General features: G+C 40.0%; 1 protein-coding gene across 4 annotated transcripts in view; it reads left to right on the top strand.

The window, feature by feature from the left end:
- The first annotated feature begins 1,269 nt into the window (after nt 1-1,269).
- The window catches only part of MGAT4A (alpha-1,3-mannosyl-glycoprotein 4-beta-N-acetylglucosaminyltransferase A), a 102,719-nt gene continuing 80,696 nt past the window's right edge, over nt 1,270-23,292 (top strand). For all 4 annotated transcript variants that reach the window (XM_024743852.1, XM_024743849.1, XM_024743850.1 and 1 more), the window contains exon 1: nt 1,270-1,594. In XM_024743852.1, coding sequence (XP_024599620.1) covers nt 1,501-1,594 — 94 coding nt within the window. In that variant the 5' untranslated portion in view covers nt 1,270-1,500. The remainder of the gene's footprint in view (nt 1,595-23,292) is intronic.

The following is a 23,292-nucleotide window of genomic DNA, read 5'->3' as shown; positions in this document are numbered from 1 at the left end:
TAATCCTGTGCCCTAGTGATATCTTTTTTCACTAGTGGAGGTTTCTAGCAACATCACTTTTACAAACCAGCTGAGATGGTAGTTTCTGAATTGCCTACAAATGGCCGCTTTAATCAGCTGCCCTCTTCGCCATAGGGAATTGTCCCTTGGGCTTCCCAGGCCTTTTTGGAGGTGCATTAACTCACCCCGCTGGAGTGTCACTTAGGGGATTGCCAAGTGCATCTCATGGTCCCCCTGTGGCCAGCAGGAATCAATGCACATCTTGTCGTGCCTGATATGCCCTGAGGGAATGAGACCGGCTGTGTACAGAGCCGCCTGAACCAGTGACTGGCTGCAGGTTTTTGATTTGGTTTTATTTTTTAACACAGTTAACATTTATTGAGAACCTATTAGGTGCTAGGTGACTATACTTAAGTACTTCTCAGGACATGATTTCATTCTGTTTTCTGAACTTTGCTAGATGGGAGGTGATCTCCAGATTTTTTTCAGCTTTGCTAGATGGGAGGTGATCTCCAGGTTTCCTGAGTTAAAGCAATGCTAAGTGATTAGTCCTGGGTCCTACGGTATCCTGGTTGGATTGCCGCGTTTTCTAAATGCTGAAATAGTCCCAGTTTACACCCGGGGAGTAGGTTAATCGTTGGAAAAATGACATTTATTTTACAATGATGATCAATAGCAATCATAACTGTAACCTTTTTATTATTTATGAGAACAGGAGGGTCCAGGACAGGTAGTTTTCTCATGTTACGGATGAACCACAAAGCCAAGATAAGTGACATGCCTGAAGTCCCGCAAGCAGTGATGGAGCTGGATCTAGGACCTAGGGCTTTTGACCCTCGTAGGTTGTAGTCTGTCAGTTTTCTTTAAAAAATTTAAAACATTAACTATTATTGTGCAACAGGAGGATTGCAGAGAGGGAAGGTGATGTTACTCAGGAACCACTGTGTGATCGTTAGAGTTCTCAGCTTGGAATCTGTGGCTTATTATTTAATGAGCCTCACCACTTCCCCCTTTAAATAAGTAACCATAACTCTGTTTCCACAGGCAAAACAAAACCAATGAGGAGGGAGTACAGTTGGAAGCTTTTTTCCCTGGAGAAGAACCATATCATTCTAGTGTATTAAATGTCATTTGGATATGGGAGTAATCTTTACAGATACAGTTCAGCCCAGCCAAAAATCTGTTTATAACAGTGACTGGTAAATGAAGAAACGAATATTTTGCGTCACTGAGCAAGTTTTTCTTTCTCTCTTCCCCCTGAATAGGAAGAAAGAAGCCTGCAGCATCCACCTATGAAGACCGTGCAGACAGTCCTGAATAGTAATTGTGGGTGGCGTGGCTGCTGGGCTGCTTCTGCGGAGCATCTGAAATGAACCTCGCCTATTGATTGTTTTGATTGGCCGGGAGCCAGGAGTACTGGCTTCACCTGACTTCAGGATAAAAAGAAAACAGTCTTGGTTATCATCCTAGACATATGAACCAGTGTGATGGTGAAATGAGATGAGGCTCCGAAATGGAACTGTAGCCACTGTTTTAGCATTTATCACGTCGTTCCTTACTTTATCTTGGTATACCACGTGGCAAAATGGGAAAGGTAAGGAAAACATCTCCGAAAATGTGCATGGCATGTAGTAGGTGTTTTGCTTTGTCAACGGTGCGTAGATGCTTGAGTTAAATGCCCCTACAAGCTGCATGTTGCATGCTATCTGCTGGCGGCCTGCCAGTTTCTTTCTGACACAAAAATGAGGCAGTATTCTTGGACGGAGGAGACAGAATTTCTCATTTGAATGGGGTTTGTTTTGGTTTTGATTTCTTGTAATTGCACTTGGAGAAACATGCTCATCAGTGGTTTATATTATAAATGGCAGCCAAGTCGAGTAACAAAGACTTCTGTTTGGGCATTTTATTTTTTATTATTAAACATCATAAATGTTTAATAAGCTTCCTTGTACCGGATGTTGTATAAAACGCGTCAAAGGACAATCGGGGCCTTCATGAAATTTACATGCTGATTATAGGAATGATTTGGTGCTGTGTAGTTAATGATTTAACCAGCATGTGTTGACAGATTGCTCTTTAGGCAAGACTATTTTTGAAGTAAGTGAGGAGAAATTCTGATGTGAAAATTTTAAAAGTTTAAAAATTAATTTTGTTTAGACTATCAAACTGTGTTTCTAAGGAAGGTTGTCTGTTTAGTGATTGGAAGTATATTCAGGGCTAATGCATTTCTTTGCTTTTTTTGAAGAGGAAATATTTACAGTAAATTCCTACCCCTACTTTTTACCTGTCTCCTTTCCTTATATTAATCTAGGGAATATTGATGGCAAGAAGAATGGAGGTGAGTATTGTATTTGGTTTGTTAGAGTCAAGGTAGACTAGTAGTTGTCACCTGGTTATTGGAAGGTGGTGTTGCTGGCATTATTTTATTGACTTGTATGAAAGTAACTGAAAAGATGTGTTCACGACTTAATTTTTCTCCGGTGTGTGTATTGATATGTATATATCTGTGTGAGTATATATGAAATAAGTTGATATAAGTGGGAAAACGTGTTCTGTGCTTTGAGCAAGTATAGTATTGGTATTGTTTTTCTCTTTTTCTCTGAGTTGGACTCTAATTTCGGAAGGAACTGTTTGGGGAAAATGAATGAAATACTTTCTGAAGACCTTCCTTCTTTGCAGACTAATATATATATTTTAGATTTCATTGTTTAATCGTGCCAAAAGGAGAAGACTTACTTAAGGAGAACTTTGAGTAGTTAATCAAACTATTGCTTGTCCCTGACGTGAACAGAACAGATGACTGGCCTTAAAAGTCTACTTAGGAAATAAGAGTAAATGACCCTAAGAAGAGTATATGGATTTTTTTCTTCTCAGGAAACTTATCTATTCAGAGAGTTACAGTAACAGAAACTTGACCCTTTTTGCTGTGTCTTATTTAAAGGATTAAAACTTTTGGAATCTCCATTCCTTTTATCTTGTTCCATATGTAAAGCTATTATAAACATTATTTTTGTGTGTGTTAAGTGGTGTTTAGAATCAAAATTAATTTCAAAACATATAACGATCCTTTCACCGTGTAGTATTAGAGATACACACAAAAAGCCTCTTCTCTTTGATTACCACTCTGAACAGTCTGTAGTCCTTCTGTGCATACTTTTCTGCTCTGTTTTGTCTGCTTAGTGTTTTGTCCGGACTCTTTCAGGTGTCAGCAGAGGTCTCCCGTCGTGCTTCTGTAAAACCCCCTGTGCTTTAATGCCAGCGTTTATGTAACCACTCTGACCGCTGAGCATTCGGATTCTTTCTAGATCATTCTGGCAGTCAGCCTGGATTTTCCAGCCTCATTTCAGATCTTTAATTCTTATATACTCATAAACCACGTGCTCTGCTTTTTATATTGAAAGCATGGTTTCTGTAATCACCGATGTTTCTGGACTCATAATTTTTATTTTTCACTCATTCATTGGTCCCTTTCACGTACCTGTCCTGTGCCTAGCACTGCGTTATATGCTGTGAATATGAAAAGGAAGAAGACCCTTCACACCTTTGGGAAGCTCAAGGACCCGTAGGGGGAAGATGCAAGTAAAAAAATGTGATACCGTCAGATAGGCTAAGATAGAAGCAGTAACAGAGTGCTGTGGTTGTGCTGTTATAAGCATATTATGTGTTATATGTTGTCTCATTTAATCCCCATAATGACCTCGGGAGGTATTATTACCCCCTTCCTATACATGAGGAAACCAAGGCAGAGTGGTAGAGAAACTTGTCAAGATCATACATTAAGGGGAAGAGTGAAGTTTAAACTCAGTAAAGCCGGTTCAGAGATCATGCTCCTAGCCATTGGTCTGCTGCCCAGAAGAGCGGAGACCAGGCAGAACAGGGGACAGTAGGCATGTCAGGTGGAGGAGGCTGCTGTGCATCCATGAACTTTCTGCAAGGGTGTAGAGCATTCGTGCTTTGGAATTACGAGATGCTCATTGTGATTGGCACGTAGGATTCCAGGACTGTCCCAGGGTTTAGCTGGTAATCCCAGTGCAGTTCCTGTCATATTTGTTATAGGTCTTCATTTACTACTTGGAAGAATACATGAGCTGGTCCACGGGATTGGCGTAAGTTGAGGAGGATGTCAGGAACTCAACCAGGAAAGCTGGAGTTCAGTCCAGGGTCCAGGTTTCTGCAGGGTATACAGGATTCTCACATAAAAATTAGGCAGAATTCCAACTGTGTGGAAAGCACAGGTTGGGAAAGCTGTAAGCAGGTGTGAGAGTGGGACAAGGGTAGTTACATGTCTTATGTGTGTGTGTGTGTGTGTGTGTGTGTGTGTGTGTGTGTGTGGAGTGGGGGCAGGGTCCTCCTAATGGACTTCCTAGTTTGGTCAGGAACTGGGCAGCACTAAGCAAGCAATCTTAGATGCCTGTCCTTAGGGACATCTAACATTCGTGTACGAGTGTCTGTGTGGACGTGTGTTTTCTTTTCTCTTGGTTATTTACTGAGGAGTGGAATTGCCAGGTCATGTGGTAACTCTGTATTTAATCATCCGAGGAGCTGCCAGACTGTTTTCCAAAGTAGCTGGACCATTAGCATTTCTTCCAGCAGGGTATGAATTCTTTGCATTCTTGATGACACATGTTATCTGGCTTTTTGATTCCACTCATTCTGGTAGTAGTGAAGTAGTATATCATTGTGCTTTTTATTTGTATTTCTAATAATGTTTAGCATCTTTTTATGTACTTATTAGCCATTTGTATATCTTCTTTGGAAAAAATGTCTATTCAGGTTCTTTGCCTATTTAAAAAGAATTTTTTAACTGTTAAGTTGTAAGAGTTCTTTATATATTCTAAGGCAAAAATACAGTAAGGGTAGTTGGATCAACCACCTATATACCTAGTATGAAGGATAAAAGACAAAACTAGTAAAATCATATAACTATAAATAAAAATTAATAAATACACATATACACACAATAATTAATTAAGGGATACACAAAATAAAAATATGTTAAAGATGGCATCAAAAACATAAAATGAGGGGGTGGCATAAAAATGTAGTGCTTTTAGAACCTGCTCAAACTTAAATGACCATCAACTTAAAATAGATAGCTGTATACATATGTTGTTATAGAAGAACCTCATGGTAACTACAAACCAAAACCTGATAATAGACACTAAAGATAAAGAGGAAGGAATACAAACATAATATTGAAGAAAGTAGTCAAATCAGAAGGGAAGAGAGCAAGAGAAGAAGAGAGGAACGGAGAAGACCAATAAAAATAACCAGGGAAAAAAATTAACAAAATGGCAGTAAGTACATACCTGTCAGTAATTTCTTTAAATGTAAATGGACTACACATTTCATCCAAAAGACATAGGGTGGCTGAATAGATACAAAGGCAAGACTCATATATACACTGCTTATTAAGAGACTCACTTTAGATCTAAAGACACACATAGACTGAAAGTGAGGGGATGGAAAAAGGTATTCCATGTAAATGGAAATAGAAAGAAAGCTGGGACAGCTTTTTATTTAAGCATACTTAAATTAAACTTTAAAACAAAGACTGTAACTAGAGCAAAGAAGGACATCACATAATGATAAGGGGATCAATCCAACAAGAAGATATAACACTTGTAAACGTGTATGTACCCAACATAGGAGCACCTAAATACATAAAGCAAATATTAACAGACATAAAGGGAGAACTTGACAGTAATACAATAATAGGGAACTTTAACACTCCAGTTACATCAATGGACAGATCATCCAGACAGAGAATCAATAAGGAAACACTGGCATTAAATGGCACATTAGACCAGATGGACTAAATAAATATATATAGGACTTTCAACCCCAAAAGAGCAGAATACACATTCTGTTCAAGTGTGCTGGTAATATTCTGCAGGATAGATCACATGCTAGGCCACAAAAAACGTCTCAGTAAATTTAGGAAGATTGAAATCATATTAAGCATCTTTTCTGACCACTGCATATGAGACTAGAAATCAACTACAAGAAATAAAGACTGGAAAAATAACAAATAGGTGGAGTCTAAACAACATGCTGTAAATATGTAATGGGTCACTGAAGAAATAAAAGGGAATAAAAGTATACTTTGAGACAAATGAAGATAGAAACACAGCATTCCAAGATTTATGGGACACAGCCAAGGCACTTCTAAGAGGGAAGTATATAGCAGTACACGCTTACCTTGAGAAATGATAAAAATCTCAAACAATCTAACCTTACACGTAAAGGAACTAGAAAAAGGGGAACAAAGCCCAAAGTTAGTACAAGTAAGGAAATAATAAGAGTGGAAATAAATGAAGTAGAGATGAAAAAAGCAATGGAAAAGATCAATGAAACTAAGAACCGGTCCTTTGAAAAGGTAAACAAAATTGTTAAACCTTTAGCCAGACTCATCAAGAATAAGAGAGGGCCCAAATAAATGAAATGAAAAATGAAAGAGAAGTTACAACTGATACCGCAGAAATACAAAATATAAGAGATTACTGTGAAAATTTGTACGTCAACAAATTGGACAACCTAGAAATAATGGATAAATTCCTAGAAACATACAGCGTTCCAAAACTGAATCAGGAAGAAATAGAAAATCTGAGCAGACTGATTACCAGTAATGAGATTAAATCAGTAATTTAAAAAAACTCCCAAAGAACAGGACCAGATAGCTTCACAGGTAAAAGGAGCCTTTAGCTCCTGAAGAAGTGGGTTTTTTTTTTTTTTTTTTTTTTTTTAGTAAATCCTACAGCTTGGCTTGGGTTGTTACTCTTTTTTTAAATTTATTTATTTATTTGTTTATGGCTGTGTTGTGTCTTCGTTTCTGTGCGAGGGCTTTCTCTAGTTGCGGCAAGCGGGGGCCACTCTTCATCACGGTGCGCGGGCCTCTCACTATCGTGGCCTCTCTTGTTGCAGAGCACAGGCTCCAGACGCGCAGGCTCAGCAGTTGTGGCTCACGGGCCTAGTTGCTCCGTGGCATGTGGGATCCTCCCAGACCAGGGCTCGAACCCGTGTCCCCCGCATTAGCAGGCAGATTCTCAACCACTGCGCCACCAGGGAAGCCCAAGAATGGAGTCTTAATGGACTAATTTCTGTGTGGTATCAGCACTTCTTGTCCCTCAGTGGACAGTGCAAGGAAGTGTGTGTGTTTATACACACACCTGTGTATATATCCATCTGTATATATTAAAAAGAAAACCCACTGTGAGTTCATACTGGTCCCTCTGATTTTAATCCAGTGCTATAGTGTTCATTCTAGTCTAGTCTAGACATTTCCCTGTGTCCGTAAAAAACATGGCTGTTAGTATCCCAATATAGTAATTATTTGCTCAATCTCAGTGTATACATACATACAGTCTCCTGGTAGAGATGTTAACTTAAGCATACTTTATTAGCATCTTCTCATTAGAAGACCACCTAGAGTTTTCTTCCTCTGAAATGAGGGATCTAGTCTAGGACTGTGATCATTTTAGGACAGATCATTCTTTTCTTACTCAGTTTCTTTGTGAGACCATTGTTCAGATCATCGCCCCCCCCCCATTCTTATAATACTTCTTACTTTGTTCGAAAACCCTTGGGCTTACACAGAACTACCCCGCCCCCATTTCTTGGTATACACAGATATCTATACTTTATAAGGAGACATGCTTATTAGAGGAAACAAACACTCAATTATATTGACAGTCTTCTACTTACTGAAATTAACAAAAAAGTACCCATATACTTTACCTCTTTTTTTTGCATTCCAACCTTTCTCTGAATATTTTCCTCTTTTTAGTAGTATTTCCAAAATACATTTATATCCACTTAATATAATTTTTTTTCTTCCAGTGTCCACATTGTCACAACTTGTCTACAGGAGGTCCTTTTAAAAAGGCTATTGTCTTTACCTCTTTAGAACTCTCCCTGACATCTTTGGAAGCATCCTTGCTTTCTTAATTCTATTTCCATGCTTGCAGACATGTCCTGATTGTTTTCCCCCCTATCAGAAGATGTGGAATTAGTTATGCCTTAAGAGTCCTAGTTCCTTTCGGTAGGAATTATATTAGAGACCAAAATTTTGGTGCCTGTGAGACTCCATGATGGACAAGCGTTGCTGTTGTTCTTAGGAAATGGTCATTGGTTGGTTTTTCCAATTTAACCCATCATGGTGCTGTACCCTAGTTTCCTTTCTTTATGAGGTTTTATTGATCACTAAGACTTTGTCCTGTGTTGATGAGCTCCAGCTCTCTAAAGAGGCATTCCAATATGATTGCAGTTTTGTAGGACAACTGGGCAGCCTGGGACTTGTTACTTAAAGGAGAATGTGAAGTGGGAAAGGAAAAGTTTGCCTACAGGTTTCTCTCTTTCTTCACATGGTGGCAAATGGCCAGATGTTACTTGAATTTACCTCTTTGTTAGTACTGGCAGGCTCCAGTGTAGAGAAACTTTTGTTGGCACCTTGATTGCTATTTCAAAGTACTAAAAAAATTTTTTTAAAAAAAATTTCTTCACAAATCCTGTGTGTGAGTTATGGAAAAAGGAGATAAATGTTCCAGGAAATGTAATGTTCCTAAACTGGATGTCTGGTGCCTTGCAGCCATGATAGAGTTTTCCCTGGTACCATGTTGTTCTTTCATTAAGTCAGTGGAGGTTAAGTTTAAAAACCTGACCTTCAAGATTTGTGGGTTTTTTTGTTGCCTCTCCTAATTTGAATTTAGCTCAAGTTGTCTCTTTTGTAACTCTGCAGCATTCCTTCGAATCTTTTATCTGTTCCTATTTTTCCCCATTTCACTTTCAGTCAGTGGTAAGGTCCTATTAGTTTGCAGACAGTTTTGCAGAGAGATAATAAGACTGGTTAGACCTCTGTTATTACTGTATACTGCTGCTGTTTCAGGAGAAATACGCCTGTAGTTTCAAAGAAGATAAGCGTAGGGTTGGTATTTGGGGATGGTGAAGAATACCATTTGATGGTCTCATTCAGTCCTCACAACAGCTGTAGGGAAATAGATGAGTATTAAATCCCTGTTTGAAGACACTAAGGCAATTAGTAAATTGCTTCATCCCACTCTGTTACCTGACTGGAGAAGGATAGAGTGCAAGGTCTAAGCCCAGGTGTGTCTGATGCCCAGGTGTGTCTGATGCCCTGGCTTGGACTATCTGAAGCAGACTGCCCACTGCAGTAGAAAACAGGGTTTCCATAGAGGGGCTTCTGGAAGTCCCATTTTGTTGGTCACCGAATGTGGCTTCTTCATATACTTTTTCTAAAACAGTATTTTCTTTGATAGTATTTAATCATGTTCTAGCCCTATTCATTTATTTTGCAATTTTTTTTAAGTATGAGGTTTCCTTTTTTTTTTTTTTTTTTTGCGGTACGTGGGCCTCTCACTGTTGTGGCCTCTCCCGTTGCGGAGCACAGGCTCCGGACGCGTGGGCTCAGTGGCCATGGCTCACGGGCCCAGCCGCTCCGCGGCATGTAGGATCTTCCCGGACCGGGGCACGAACCCGTGTCCCCTGCATCGGCAGGCGGACTCTCAACCACTGCGCCACCAGGGAAGCCCCTGAGGTTTCCATTTTTAAGAAATTTAGAGAAAAAAATCCAGTTCAATTTGATTCTTTTTAGATTAACAAGTCAGTTCACCCTGTCATTAGTTAAAGGTTACTTAGGTCATGCAAATAATCTGTTGCAAAATTCCCTTTAAATTGAAGTATCTGTGTTATTGGTTGCTGATATTTCTGGAAGAAATGTGTGTTGACGAGAGTGATGATGGTGGGATTTTGTTTTGTCACAGAGTAACAACCGTTAAAGTGTCTTTCTAGCAACATGTTGCCATAGTTTAAGGTGGATATAACCTTTTCTTTTCCCCAGATATAATTACACAGAATCTTAAACTTTCAGAGTTTAGGTTTATTGCTCTGATGCAGAGGACGACACATAAATCTAGAGGCTTTTGATTAAAATAAAGCACATAATCAATGACTATATCAAATTTAGTATGTTTCCTTTTATTATGGACCTAAAAAGCAGACTCTTTATTGTCAGTGTGTGAACTCAAAGAACCTTGACATTGAGTAAATCACAGAGGAGGATGTCATAGTCTTGACTTCCATATTTTGGTCTATAACAGAGTTGATTAAGGTCAACCTAAGGCAGCTGGCAAAAAAAATTTATGGGTAGTTAGAAAATATAGGTTTCCAGTGTGGAACTTAAGTTACTTTGGAACCATTTTCAGTGAGTGAGTTATAATGAAGGTCAGGTGTATCATGGAATGTGTGAAATTTTTGACTTCTAACAGATGTTTAAATATTTGGATTAAGTCGTGGAGAAGGTCCAGAAAGAACTCCAGAGATTACACATGACCAGCCTTGCTCTGGCAGAGTTGGACTTGATTCCTTTTTAGAAGTGAAAGGCAAGGTGAATGTAGAGGTTATTAAACTCTTAAGATGCTGTTGATAGTTTTCTTTTCCTGAGGAATAATGGCAGTATTATCATTGGGGGAAAATAAGATCCTAGAGATCTTGGTTCTCTTACAGCTTGTGCTTGGATTTTGGAAATGTCACTTTCGCTTTCTGGCTTTGTTTGTTTCGGGTTTGGGTTTTTGGTTTTTGTTTTTCTTTTTGCCTCTCATTTCACTGTTAATGATCATGGAGAAATTTTAAAGATTGGGTGAAGTGCTTGAAGGCAACGTGTAGGCAAACCGTTTTTTTGTTTTGTGGGTTTTTTTTTCCCCTAAGGACGAAAAGATGGATCTGCAAATTACAGAGCTTGATGTTTGGGGACAGACTTTAGTTGCGTACTTTGAGAGCATGAATATTTATAAAAAGAAGCAGTGATTGCTGGCAGCCAGCAAAAATGAACCAGGATTGAGTCTAGACAATGAGCCTCTTAAAGCACAAAGACCGTGTCCCCACCCTGCCCGACCCCATATTTTAAAATTTCAAAGTATACAGAAAAATATAATGAATAATATAGAAGTATTCCCCCTAGATTTTCATATTTATTTCCAGTCTTTTCATTTTTAATAAATGAAGCATGGCAGATTTCCCTAAAATCTTACACCCATTTTTCATCTCTGCCCCCTACCTTGACTGAGGCAAACCATATCATGTCTGTGTGCTCTTCTAGTCCACTTTTTATACATTGATTTATGTATATAAGTATCCAGAAACTGTATGTGTGTACATGTATGTATCGTTTTTTGTGTTTTAAAACATTTAAATCATATTGTGCTCTGTTACAACAGTACTATGCAAGTATTCTACATGTATAACAACATCTTGTCTTTTTTTAAAAAATATTTATTTATTTATTTATTTATTTTTGGCTGCTTTGGGTCTTTGTTACTGCACACAGGCTTTCTCTAGCTGCAGAGAGCGGGGGCCACTTTTTGATGTGGTGCGTGGGCTTCCCATTGCGGTGGCTTCTCTTTGTTGCTGAGCACGAGCTCTAGGTGCACAGGCTTCAGTAGTTGTGGCTCACGAGCTCTAGAGCACAGGCTCGGTAGTTGTGGTGCATGGGCTTAGTTGCTCAGCGGCATGTGGGATCTTCCTGGACCAGAGCTGGAACCCGTGTCCCCTGCATTGGCAGGCGGATGCTTAACCACTGTGCCACCAGGGAAGTCCCTTGTCTTTTTTTTTTAATCACATTTCAGTGTTTCTGAGGTCCCTCCACATCCTGGAGGTCCCTACTTCATCATTTTCGCAGTTGTCACTCTATGGCCACTTTCTTTTTTTTTTTTTTTTGCGGTATGCGGGCCTCTCACTGTTGTGGCCTCTCCCGTTGCGGAGCACAGGCTCCGGACGCGCAGGCTCAGTGGCGGTGGCTCACGGGCCCAGCCGCTCCGTGGCATGTGGGATCTTCCCGGACCGGGGCACGAACCCGTGTCCCCTGCATCAGCAGGTGGACTCTCAACCACTGCGCCACCAGGGAAGCCCTATAGATAATATTTTTAATGGACATCATTTATTTCCTCAACAGTTAGGGTGATCATATAATTTATTGTCCAGACTGGGGCACTAGAGAACAATTATTGTTACTAGTAACAGTTAGGCTGGGATAACAGTTGTAAACTAGAACTGTCCCTAAGCAAAGGTAAGTTTGTAGTCAGCCTATTAAAGAAGGGAAGGACAATGGTAGAATATGACTGGCCATGTAAGGACAGAACAGGGAAACTGATTTAGTTGTGATGGGAAGTGAAGCTCTCAGCGATCAGAATGATTATGAGCCTGTGTACCTGAGAGTGTGTGATCCAGGGCTCTAACCAAACACCAAGTGGAACCAGCCCATGGCTGCAATTAATTCCTTAAGAAGGAAGTGTAAACAGGGAGGAGGGGGAAATCGTTCCCCAGGTGGTGGCAAGCTTCCGCTGAAGCAGTAATGAAAGGAAGTTACCTTTTAGTGTGTTGATTGTGATCTAGAAGGTTAATCAACCCTCTTCTCAAGGGAAATAAGCATTGCCCTTTCTGACCTGATTGGATGAAAGAGTAAAGATAACTTGGGTTTCCTTATCAGAAAACTAAGAGATAAGGTAGAAATAGGACACTACGGACATCCCCCTGTCACCTTCTTTAAGGGAAGTTCCTTCCTGCGTGTGGACTATGCGTCTTGTGTTCTTTTGATAAACTGGCCAGAAGTTAATATGCAAACTATAGGGGAGTATTTGAACAAGGCCAGCCCCTCCGCCCCGCCCCATGAGTCTTACTGCTTACACTGCTTGGTGATGAATTCTATCTTGAAGGAAATGTACTAACCCCAGTGATAGGATATTGGTGCTCTATTGCCCTGGTGCTCTTTGGTTTGTAAGTAGCTTTCTTCAGATTGCGCCTTCTTCTCTCTTCAGCTCAGTTAATTTATTCATTCACCTTATGCTTATTGAGCATGTACAAGGAACTGTTCCACGAGGCACTGGCAGTATAGTGGTCAACAAGGTAGGCGACATCCTTGCTGTCATAGAGCCTGTTTATCCAGATCTTCACTGGGGAGGGGGGTTACACAGTAATAGCTGAACAGCATAGATGATTTAATGAATATTGACAGTAAAACACGCTAATGCGATGGGCAGTGACAGAAGGGGGAGTGAGGGCTGTTTAGATACAGGTAGTCAGAGAAGGCCTCTTGGAGGAGGGGACAGTTGAATGGAGGCCTAAGTGATAAGAAGCCAGAGAAGTAGGGCAAAGAAGCCAGAGAAGTAGGGCCAGAAGTAGAAACAGGAAGTACAAAAGTCAAGGGTGAGCTCTTTCCAAAGGCATGTTGAAAGAGCATAAGGAAGAATCCGTGTGGGTGAAGCATAGTGAGAGGAAGGAGGTGTCGGGAGTATGGTAGAGATGGTGTCGTGAGTTCTGTGATAAACGTGCTCAGGCCAGAGGTAGAAATGTGCATGTTGTTGGCATATTGAGGAAACTGAGAGTCATGGGAATGGACAAGAAGAATCACTTGAGGGAAGTGTTTGCAGACGGAGACGCTGAGAGGTTGTGTAAGGTGAGGACAGACCGATTTTATGTACAATTTTTAAGTTTCTCATCCTGACATCTCAGGGGTCTCCAGGATCTAGCTCATCTTCAGCTTTTAAGTTATCACCATCCGAATACTTAATATTAACCGAAAATTGTTGGCCATCTTTACTCTTGCAGATGTTCCTCTCCTAATCCTCTTTGCCACAGCTTTATCTGTTCCATAGGTTCTGGCTTAAATGACTCAGCAGTCTGACAATCTCTAGCTGTCCCTTTGACCCTCATGGCACCTCCCTGCCAGTGTGTCAACTCGTGACCTGATCTCAGAACTCAGTACAGAAGTGCCCTCAGCCTCCTAGCAGTGTCTCCCAGGGCGTTGCCTCTTGGTACCTCTTTACTCTCCTCTTCCCAATGCGCTCAGTTCCCCCTGAATTTCCACCATGATGACTCTTTCATGTTTGTTTCTTCTGGTCCCCCTGTGAAGCAGAGTGGATCTTTGAGTTCTGTTTCCTAGGTGCTTCAATTAAAGCAGTATTACTGCTGTATGTTTATGTGTTGTGTGCTTTTAACTTAAGTAAAAATTTTTATTAAAGTGAAATATGCTCATAGCTAGAAAACGTTTTTTGATAACCCTGAAAGGTGATATTGAAAGGATAACATCCAGCGTCATCTCTTTGTACTCTCCTAGTCTCCTGTGCCCAAACGAGCTATGTTCAGTTCTTTTGGCTGTTCTTTTTGGCATTTCCATATTTATAAATTATATGTGTGTATGTATACTACTCTTCCTTGATTTTGTTTTCACTTTTAGACATCATCTATGGACTTCCTCTTTTTTTTTTCTTTTTTTTTCCGGTACGCGGGCCTCTCACCATTGTGGCCTCTCCCATTGCGGAGCACAGGCTCCGGACGCGCAGGCTCCGGACGCGCAGGCTCAGCGGCCATGGCTCACGGGCACAGCCGCTCTGTGGCATGTGGGATCTTCCCGGACGGGGTCACGAACCCGATGTCCCCTGCATTGGCAGGCGGACTCCCAACCACTGCGCCACCAGGGAAGCCCTATGGACTTCCTCTTGTAGATGAAAATTTAGCTCTTATTCCCTCTTTCCTTCTCATTCTTCCAATATAATAGTGACATCACAATTTTTAGCTAAATCGTGACTCCATATTTACATTATTGTGATTGAGTGAATACGTCTTACTTCTGAGCCAAGTATTGTACTTGTACCTTTCCTTTATTGTACAACTTTTTGTTTCCCTGGTATTAGCAGTTCTCATTCTGGTATAATTTTCTGCATGCCTGTTTTATTCCGGTTTGTTCTCTATGCCATATGTCTATTAGTAGTTCTCTCCAAATGCTTTCATACACCAGATAACTTATCAGTTTTATCTTCTTCCCAGCTGTTTCCTTCCTGTAGCTCTGTGTCCTTCTCCAGTCTGGACTGGTCACACTCTAGGCCTCTGCAGAGCTGTCTTCTGGGTCTGCAGTTGCCATTATCCCAGGAGTTCCCTTTGTCTCCCTCTTGGGAGTGTTTTCCAGATCCCAAGTTTTTCTCTTTCTTGGCTTTTTTCCTTTGCATGTTCTCCAGCAGCTTCCTGAATAGGTACATGTTTGAATATTTTAAAATCCTAGTTTTGGGACTTCCCTGGAAGTCCAGTGCTTAAGACTTTGCCTTCCAATGTAGGGGCTGCAGGTATGATCGCTGGTCAGAGAGCTAAGATCCCACATGCCTTGTGACCAACAAACCAAAACATAAAACAGAAGCAATATTATAACAACTTCAATGAAGACTTTAAAAATGATCCGCATCAAAAAAATCTTCAAAAAAAAATCCTAGTTTCACACTTCACTAATGGCTGGGTAAAGAATTTTAAGTTGAAAATTATGTTTCCTCTGAATTTTTAAGAAATGCTTTCACTGTCTTCTAGCAGCCAGTGTGGCTATTCAGTTCCATATTCTTGGTATAATACCTGTTCCCTCTACCCCTTTAGAAACCTTTAAAATGTATTTTATCTTCCTCTCTCTCTTTCTCCCTTTCCTCCTCTCCCTCCCTTCCTCCCCCTCCCCCTCCCCCCTCCTTTTTCTTTATTGTACTGGCTAGAAACTCCAGTGTAACATCAAATAAAAATGACATGAGTGGACATCCTTGCTTTGTTCCCATTAAGTATATGATGTGAATTATAGAGCTTTTAAAATCATAAACGAGTTGGATTTTGTCAAATGCTTTTTAATGCATCTATTGAAAGTCTTGTTTTTTAATCCTTTATTCTATTACTATGGTATATTAAATGATTTATGATGTTGAACCAACCATGCATTCATTGCCATCTGAGCCTGGGTTTTTTTCTCTGGGAGGATTTTTTGAAAAGAACTAACTTTTGGCTTTATTGATTTTTTTTTTTCCCAGTGGTTTAAGTTGGGGAGAACTGACCTCGTGAAATACCTGTTTCGATCTTCTTTGATTTCTTTCAGCAGAGTTTTGTAGTTTTCTGTATATAGATCTTGGATATATTTTGTTAGGTTTATACCTAAGTATTTTATTTCGGGGAGTGCTAATGTACATGGTATTGTGTTCTCAATTTTAAATTCCAGTTGTTGCTGGTATATAAGAAAGCAGTTTTTTTCTGTAATATTAACCTTGTATCTTGAAACTTCTCTGTAACCACTTATTAGTTCCAGGAGTTTTTTTATTGACCTTTGGGATTTTCTACATAGACAGTTGTTATTTGCAAACAAAGACAGTTTCCTTTCTTTCTTCTCGATCTGTATATGTAATTTTAATTTCCTTTTCCTGTTTTATTTCAGTATGATGTTGGATAGGAGTGGTGAGAGCAGACATCTTTGCCTTTTTCCTGATCTTAGTGGGAAAGCATCTAGTGTCTCACCGTTAAGTGCAGTGTTAGCTGTAGGTTTTTTGTAGACGTTCTTGATCAAGTTGAGGGAAGTTCCCCTCTATTCCTAGTCTGTGGAAAGCCATTGATTTTTTCCACATATTTTCTCTCTCCTCTCCCTCTGGGTGTAGTTGGTGATAGCTTATACTCTAAGGCTCTGTTCGTTTTCTTCAATCTTTTTTTCTTTCTCTTCTTCAGATTGGATAATTTCTACTCCTCTAACTTCAAGTTCACTGATTCTTTCTTTTGCCACCAGAAATCTGCTGTTGAGCCCCTACCATGACTTTTTCATTTTAGTTACTGTTCAGCTCTAGACTTTCCATTTTGTTTTATAGTTTATAAATTTATAATTTATATTCATTGCATCAGTCTCATCACAGTGTCCTTCAATTCATCAAATGTGGTTCTATTTAATTCTTTGATAGTAGCTGTTTTGAAATCTTCATCTCCTAAATCCAACAGTTGGGAACGCTCAGAGACATTGCCGTTGACTGCTTGTAAATTTTTTTCCCCTGGAGTACGGGTCACTTTCTTTTTTCTTCGCATGTCTTGTACATTTGTGTTGACTGCTATATATTTTAGGTAGTATAGTGATGCCAACTCTAGATTCTTACTTTTTACCCTTGAAGTTGTGGTGGTGGTTTTGTTGGCTCATTTGTTTGGGAACTTGACTGAGTCTCTGGAGTCTGTCTCTCCCACAGTGTGTGAGTACTGATGCCCTACACTTTTGGTTTGTTTATATTTTTAAGCCTGGTTTCCTCGAGGGGTTGCACCTGTGTCTGCACAGAGGTTGTAGTTAAGCCCTTGGAGCCCTAAGGCTCCCTTCCCTGCTGGTGATGCGTGTGGACAGTGGAGCAGTCGTACCTGAGGCTTTCCTCTCCTCTGGCCTCGTTCGGCTCCTCTTTGTGAGGGCTTGGGTTCTGTCGGCCGGGCATCTGTGGGTGGCCTGGGCCCTCTCCGGTCTCTGCTGTGCCTACTCGTAGCTCCCAGTCAACCTGGGAGATGGGAAGAGCCTTTTAAGCCCCTGTAGCTGTCTGAGTCTCTGGAACTCCCTGTTAAGTCTCTGGCTAGTCTCCAATGCCCAGGTCCATAGCTCACCCCAAACAGAACAGCACCCTCAGGCTCGCACAGCTGCCGGCCCTCCCTGGGCGTTTGCCTCGCACTTTGCCCAGCAACGCTCCAAATCAAATGAGTACCCTCCGAGAATCTGCTGGTGTCAAGGCCTGTCTCTGCCTCGTTGAATGTCTGAAATGGTGGAGCTGGGGAGGCAAGGGGGCAGCTACTGGCAAGAAAGTCACAGACTACCCTGTTCTTACCCGAAGTGCAGCTGTTTTCATGAATAACACTTCTCAGTTTGCTGTATGTCTTTGGTTGATTTCCAGAGCACTGAAATGGTGGGGGTTTTTTTTCCCCCCCTCTTTTGTCCAGCTTTATAGTTGCTTTTCAGAGAAAGGATTTATGGGCCTCCTCAAACTTTTAGGTCAGTCGTTAGAAGTTCCCTGAGCAGTTTTAAAATGTTCCCTCAGGTGATTCGGATACTCAGCCAGCATTGAGACCCAGAACACCTAGGATTCTTCAAGCTCTAAATACATACACACAAAATCATAGCATAGCAAAGTTTTTACCATATTGAATTTCTAAAAGAAAAAAGTCTTTAATATCTGAGGTTTTATAAATAAAGGCCTAATTTTAATATAGTACCTAAAGAGGGGCTACAGTATAAACCTATTTTCTGCCAAGTTGGCCAGCAGCCTCTCTTGTTTTATAAAAGTTGGTAGATTTGGCCCTTGGGCTTGCTATGGTATTATTTCATGTTCAGCTTGGTTGGCCAGCATCCATTTCCTAAAACAGTTTCCTAATCTAATTTTTCCAGGTTGGAAAGCTTCTTAAGCAGTACATGTGCTCTGCTCAGAGAGTGTCTGGAATCTATGCTTGATGTATTCTTAACTCTGAAAGGGTATTATTCATGGCTGACGTATTAGCGGAGACAAAATTGAGAACATTAGCTAACTGAATTTTTTGTGCTGCTTTAGAAATACTGCCAGTCAGATTTTAGGTATATGAGTAATTGTCCAGCCCTAGACTCCATTATTTAATGAAGTACATGGATAAAGGTGCACTGGACCCTTTAACCAGTAGTGGAAAAGAATAGCATAAAAAAAAGATTAGTAGATTAGTCTTAATAAAATGTAAATGCATGGAAATCTTAAAGTGCTAACCAATGGCATCTAGCAGTTAGAGCAATGTTAACAGTTTTGTTTATTTTCTTTCATTTTTCTGGACTAGTGGTTCTCCAAGTTTGGTCTAAGGATCCGTGAGGATTCCTGAGACCCTTTTGGGAGGTTCATAAAGTTAAGACTGTTTTTATAATAATACTGATATGTTACTTGGTTATTTCCCTTTTTCACTCTTGTAAGAAATAACAGAACCAGATTTGAGAATTCAGCCGTATTATTAAGCCAGACATTTTACTGAGCCAGCAAATTTCACTCTATTAAATGTTTTGTTTTAGAAAATAAAGTTATTTTTGATAAAATGTGTTTTTTATGTTAACACGTAATGCGTTATAATTCACATAAATGAAAGGTCTTTAGGGTCCTTTAATTGTGAAGGGGTTCTGAGACCAAAACGTTTAAGAACTACTGTATTAAATATAAACAAAACGTAATTGACATATCGTGCATGTTGTATAATGTACATTTTTGCTTAATGTACCACAGATGTTTCCCACGTCCTGATTTTTAGTGGGTCCATAATGTTCCATTGTATAATTAGCATCTTTCGCTTAATCTTAACTAATGCTATGACAAATTTTGTACACATCATTGATCAGTTTCTTACGAGTTTTTTTTTTTAATTTAAGAGGATTTGCCTTAGTTCACTGGCATCACTACTAATTACCTGGCGTTCTACAAGGCATTGGCAGTTAGAGGAAAATACCTAAGTAGGATTCCTGCTGCAAAGAAAAGAGTTAACAGATCTGAGATTGCTTATCATTAGAAAGGTCTGCTTGCAAGGTTGGCCCTTGGCTGGCTTCTGGGAACCTGGCTGGTAAACACTGACATAAAACTTTCCCCACATGACAGAGGCTCACTGTGCCTAAACTATTTGTACAAGCTGTTTGGTCTGGAATTTTGGTATGTGCTAGGCAGAGGCTGCCTGCATGACCAGCTCCCAGTGACATCCGTGGGCACTGAGTCTCTAAGGAGCTTCTCTGGTGACAGCACTTTGCATGTGTTGTCATAACTCATCGCTGGAGGAATTAGGTGTGTCCTGGACCACTCCACTGGGAGAAGACTTGGAAGTTTGTACCTGGTTTCCTCCAGACTTACACCCATGTGTCTTTTCCCTTTGCTGATAACTGTATACGGAGTCCCCTGTATCCTAGTGAATCACTGAACCTGGGTGTGGTCTCGGGAATTTCTGGCACTCCTGTTATCATGGAACTCACACTTTAGAAGGGAAAAGGAGACACGTATGTCATTATAGTGCAGTGCAGTAGATGCAAAATGGGAGTGTAATTAAGATAAAGTATAAGATAAAGAGGAGACAGGACAGACGTCAGAGAGAGAGCTTCAAAGGGAAGACAACCAAAGAGTATTTTGAAGGATGAATGGAATTTTATCAAATGAAGAAAGATAAGGATGGCTCTGATAAGCAGACTGCCTGAGCTATGAGGGATAAAACTCCTTAGTGTGTTTGGAGAGCTCCAAGCAGTATGGGAATGTAGAAGCAAGACATGATCCTGGGCAATATTAAGAGATAACATTGGAGAGTTAAGCAGGGAGCCATTTAAGGGTTTCCAGTTTAGAAAGTAAGCTATGTGATAGTCCAGGGAATAGAGGGGATGCAGGATGGCATGGAGAACAGTTATGTTCTGATCCAGGTGCGGGATTAAAATGAGGGCTTACAGTGGCATCTGTGTGAACAAGAGAGGATAGATGAGCACCAAGGTAAGCAATTACCTTGTGATGAAATTTTCAGGGTGTATGAACAGCTTCAACATTCAGAAGGGTGTGTGGGTAGGGCCCAAGGATGTGTGTATTTTTCGTAGTAACTGCAGCCTCTGCTGTCTCTATGAGGAGGGCCATCCTCTCCGTCCCCCTTACCTCACCACATAAAGGAGATGTCGCATTGGCTTAACCGTGTAGATGACCTTGTAGGAACTATTAGAGTGGACTGAATCATGAGATGTTTGGTGAACTCACTGGTCCTTTCTATCTTATGCAGCATGATTCTGAAGACTAGAACCCCTACCCATTGAGGTTTTCTCTAGATAGTGTGGAAAGGTGAATTGTGGATGGAAGGAAGTGTTCGTTTCCCTAAACTCAGTCTAAAAGCCCTCGTTATACCAGGAAAAATAGACATCAGTGTTTACTGTCTGGGTCCAGTGGACGCCTTTTATTTATTTTTATTGTAAGTGATTTTATAAATAATACAGAAATAGGAATAAAGGGACAGTGAAAAACAACTCTATTGTCAATTTTAACAAGAAGTTAAACATAGCAAAGACAAATATTTATCCTCGTATTTCTGGTTTGGTAGGTATATTAACTGAAATGGGCAACGTCCTTTGAATACAACTAACTGTTCACTAACTGTCGTGCGTGAACCTGGGACACATCCTTCTTCTAAATTCTAATTCCAGATTTCAAATACATGTCTAATGGGTTCTAGTTCATCATTACTTCTAGTTCTTCTGCACCTCTATCATCAAAACGCAAAACTTTTGAAAACGTTTGTAGTTCATAATTTTGTTGAAGAGAGGATGGCCATCTTCTTTGCTCCTTGATTGCAAAACATTTTCATTATTAAATTTAGAATGATCAACCCAATGAAGTTTTATCATTTCTGAATCCTCTCTTTCTAATCACTTTTGTATGCACGCAAGCCTTTATCGTTTGTCTGCTTATGAACCTATCCAGTATATCCTGTTGCACAAATACATCATAGACAAAAGAATATTGTTACCCATCCTTTTAGCAAAACAGGATGTTCTGGGTTCTTATGGTTCATTGTGATGAGGTCCTTCCAGTTAAATGACTAACTTGATGAAAATGCTGTTTCCATTTTGTCTTTAGAAATGATTATTCATTCATTGATTCTTGTTTTGCTTGTTTAAAGAATCATCAGTTCTTTTTTGTTTTGCTTTTTAAAAAGTATTTAAAAGAATTATGGAATTACGGGAAGCTGCAAAGATAATACAGAGAGATACAATGTAACTTTCACCCATTTTCCCCCAATGGTTACTTCTTTTTTTTGTTTGTTTGTTTGTTTTGTTTTTTAACATCTTTATTGGAGTATAACTGCTTTACAATGGTGTGTTAGTTTCTGCTTTATAACAGAGTGAATCAGTTATACATATACATATATCGCCGTATCTCTTCCCTCTTGCGTCTCCCACCCTCCCTATCCTACCCCTCTAGGTGGTCACAAAGCATGGAGCTGATCTACCTGTGCTATGCAGCTGCTTCCCACTAGCTATCTATTTTACATTTGGTAGTGTATATATGTCCATGCCACTCTCTCACTTTGTCCCAGCTTCCCCTTCCTCCTCCCCATATCCTCAAGTTCATTCTCTATGTCTGTGTCTTTATCCCCATCTTGCCCCTAGGTTCTTCATGACCTTTTTGTTTTTTTTTTTAGATTCCATATATATGTGTTAGCATACAGTATTTGTTTTTCTTGTTCTGACTTACTTCACTCTGTATGGCAGACTCTAGATCCATCCACCTCACTACAAATAGCTCAATTTCGTTTCTTTTTATGGCTGAGTAATATTCCATTGTATATATGTGCCACATCTTCTTTATCCATTCATCCGATGATGGACACTTAAGTTGTTTCCATCTCCGGGCTATTGTAAATAGAGCTGCAATGAACATTTTGGTACATGACTCTTTTTGAATTATGGTTTTCTCAGGGTATATGCCCAGTAGTGGGATTGCTGGGTCATATGGTAGTTCTATTTGTAGTTTTTTAAGGAACCTCCATACTGTTCTCCACAGTGGCTGTATCAATTTACATTCCCACCAACAGTGCAAGAGTGTTCCCTTTTCTCCACCTCCTCCCCAGCATTTATTGTTTCTAGATTTTTTGACGATGGCCATTCTGACTGGTGTGAGATGATATCTCATTGTAGTTTTGATTTGCATTTCTCTAATGATTAATGATGTTGAGCATCCTTTCATGTGTTTGTTGGCAATCTGTATATCTTCTTTGGAGAAATGTCTATTTAGGTCTTCTGCCCATTTTTGGATGGGGTTGTTTGTTGTTTTGTTATTGAGCTGCATGAGCAGCTTGTAAATTTTGGAGATTAATCCTTTGTCAGTTGCTTCATTTGCAAATATTTTCTCCCATTCTGAGGGTTGTCTTTTTGTCTTGTTTATGATTTCCCTTGCTGTGCTAAAGCTTTGAAGTTTCATTAGGTCCCATTTGTTTATTTTTGTTTTTATTTCCATTACTCTAGGAGGTGGGTCAAAAAGGATCTTGCTGTGATTTATGCCATAGAGTGTTCTGCCTATGTTTTCCTCTAAGAGTTTGATAGTGTCTGGCCTTACATTTAGGTCTTTAATCCATTTTGAGTTTATTTGTGTGTATGGTGTTAGGGAGTGTTCTAATTTCATTCTTTTACAGGTAGCTGTCCAGTTTTCCCAGCACCATTTATTGAAGAGGCTGTCTTTTCTCCACTGTATATTTTTGCCTCCTTTATCAAAGATAAGGTGACCATATGTGTGTGGGTTTATCTCTGGGCTTTCTATCCTGTTCCCCCAATGGTTACTTGTTGTGATAAGTTATGTATATATAATGTACGATGTCAAAATCAGGGAGTTGACATTGATACCATGGGTGTGTATAATTCTGTGCTGTATTATCACACGTGCAGATTCTTGTAACCATCACCCCTAACAACATGAACAACAATTTTATCACCACAAAGCTCTCCCTTTGTGCCACCCCTTTATT

The sequence above is a fragment of the Neophocaena asiaeorientalis genome, unplaced genomic scaffold, assembly GCF_003031525.2.
Source record: "Neophocaena asiaeorientalis asiaeorientalis breed wild unplaced genomic scaffold, Neophocaena_asiaeorientalis_V1.1 scaffold114, whole genome shotgun sequence".
Classification (NCBI taxonomy): domain Eukaryota; kingdom Metazoa; phylum Chordata; class Mammalia; order Artiodactyla; family Phocoenidae; genus Neophocaena; species Neophocaena asiaeorientalis.
Note: the sequence above shows the minus strand (reverse complement) of the source record. Positions and strands in the feature narration are given on the sequence as shown.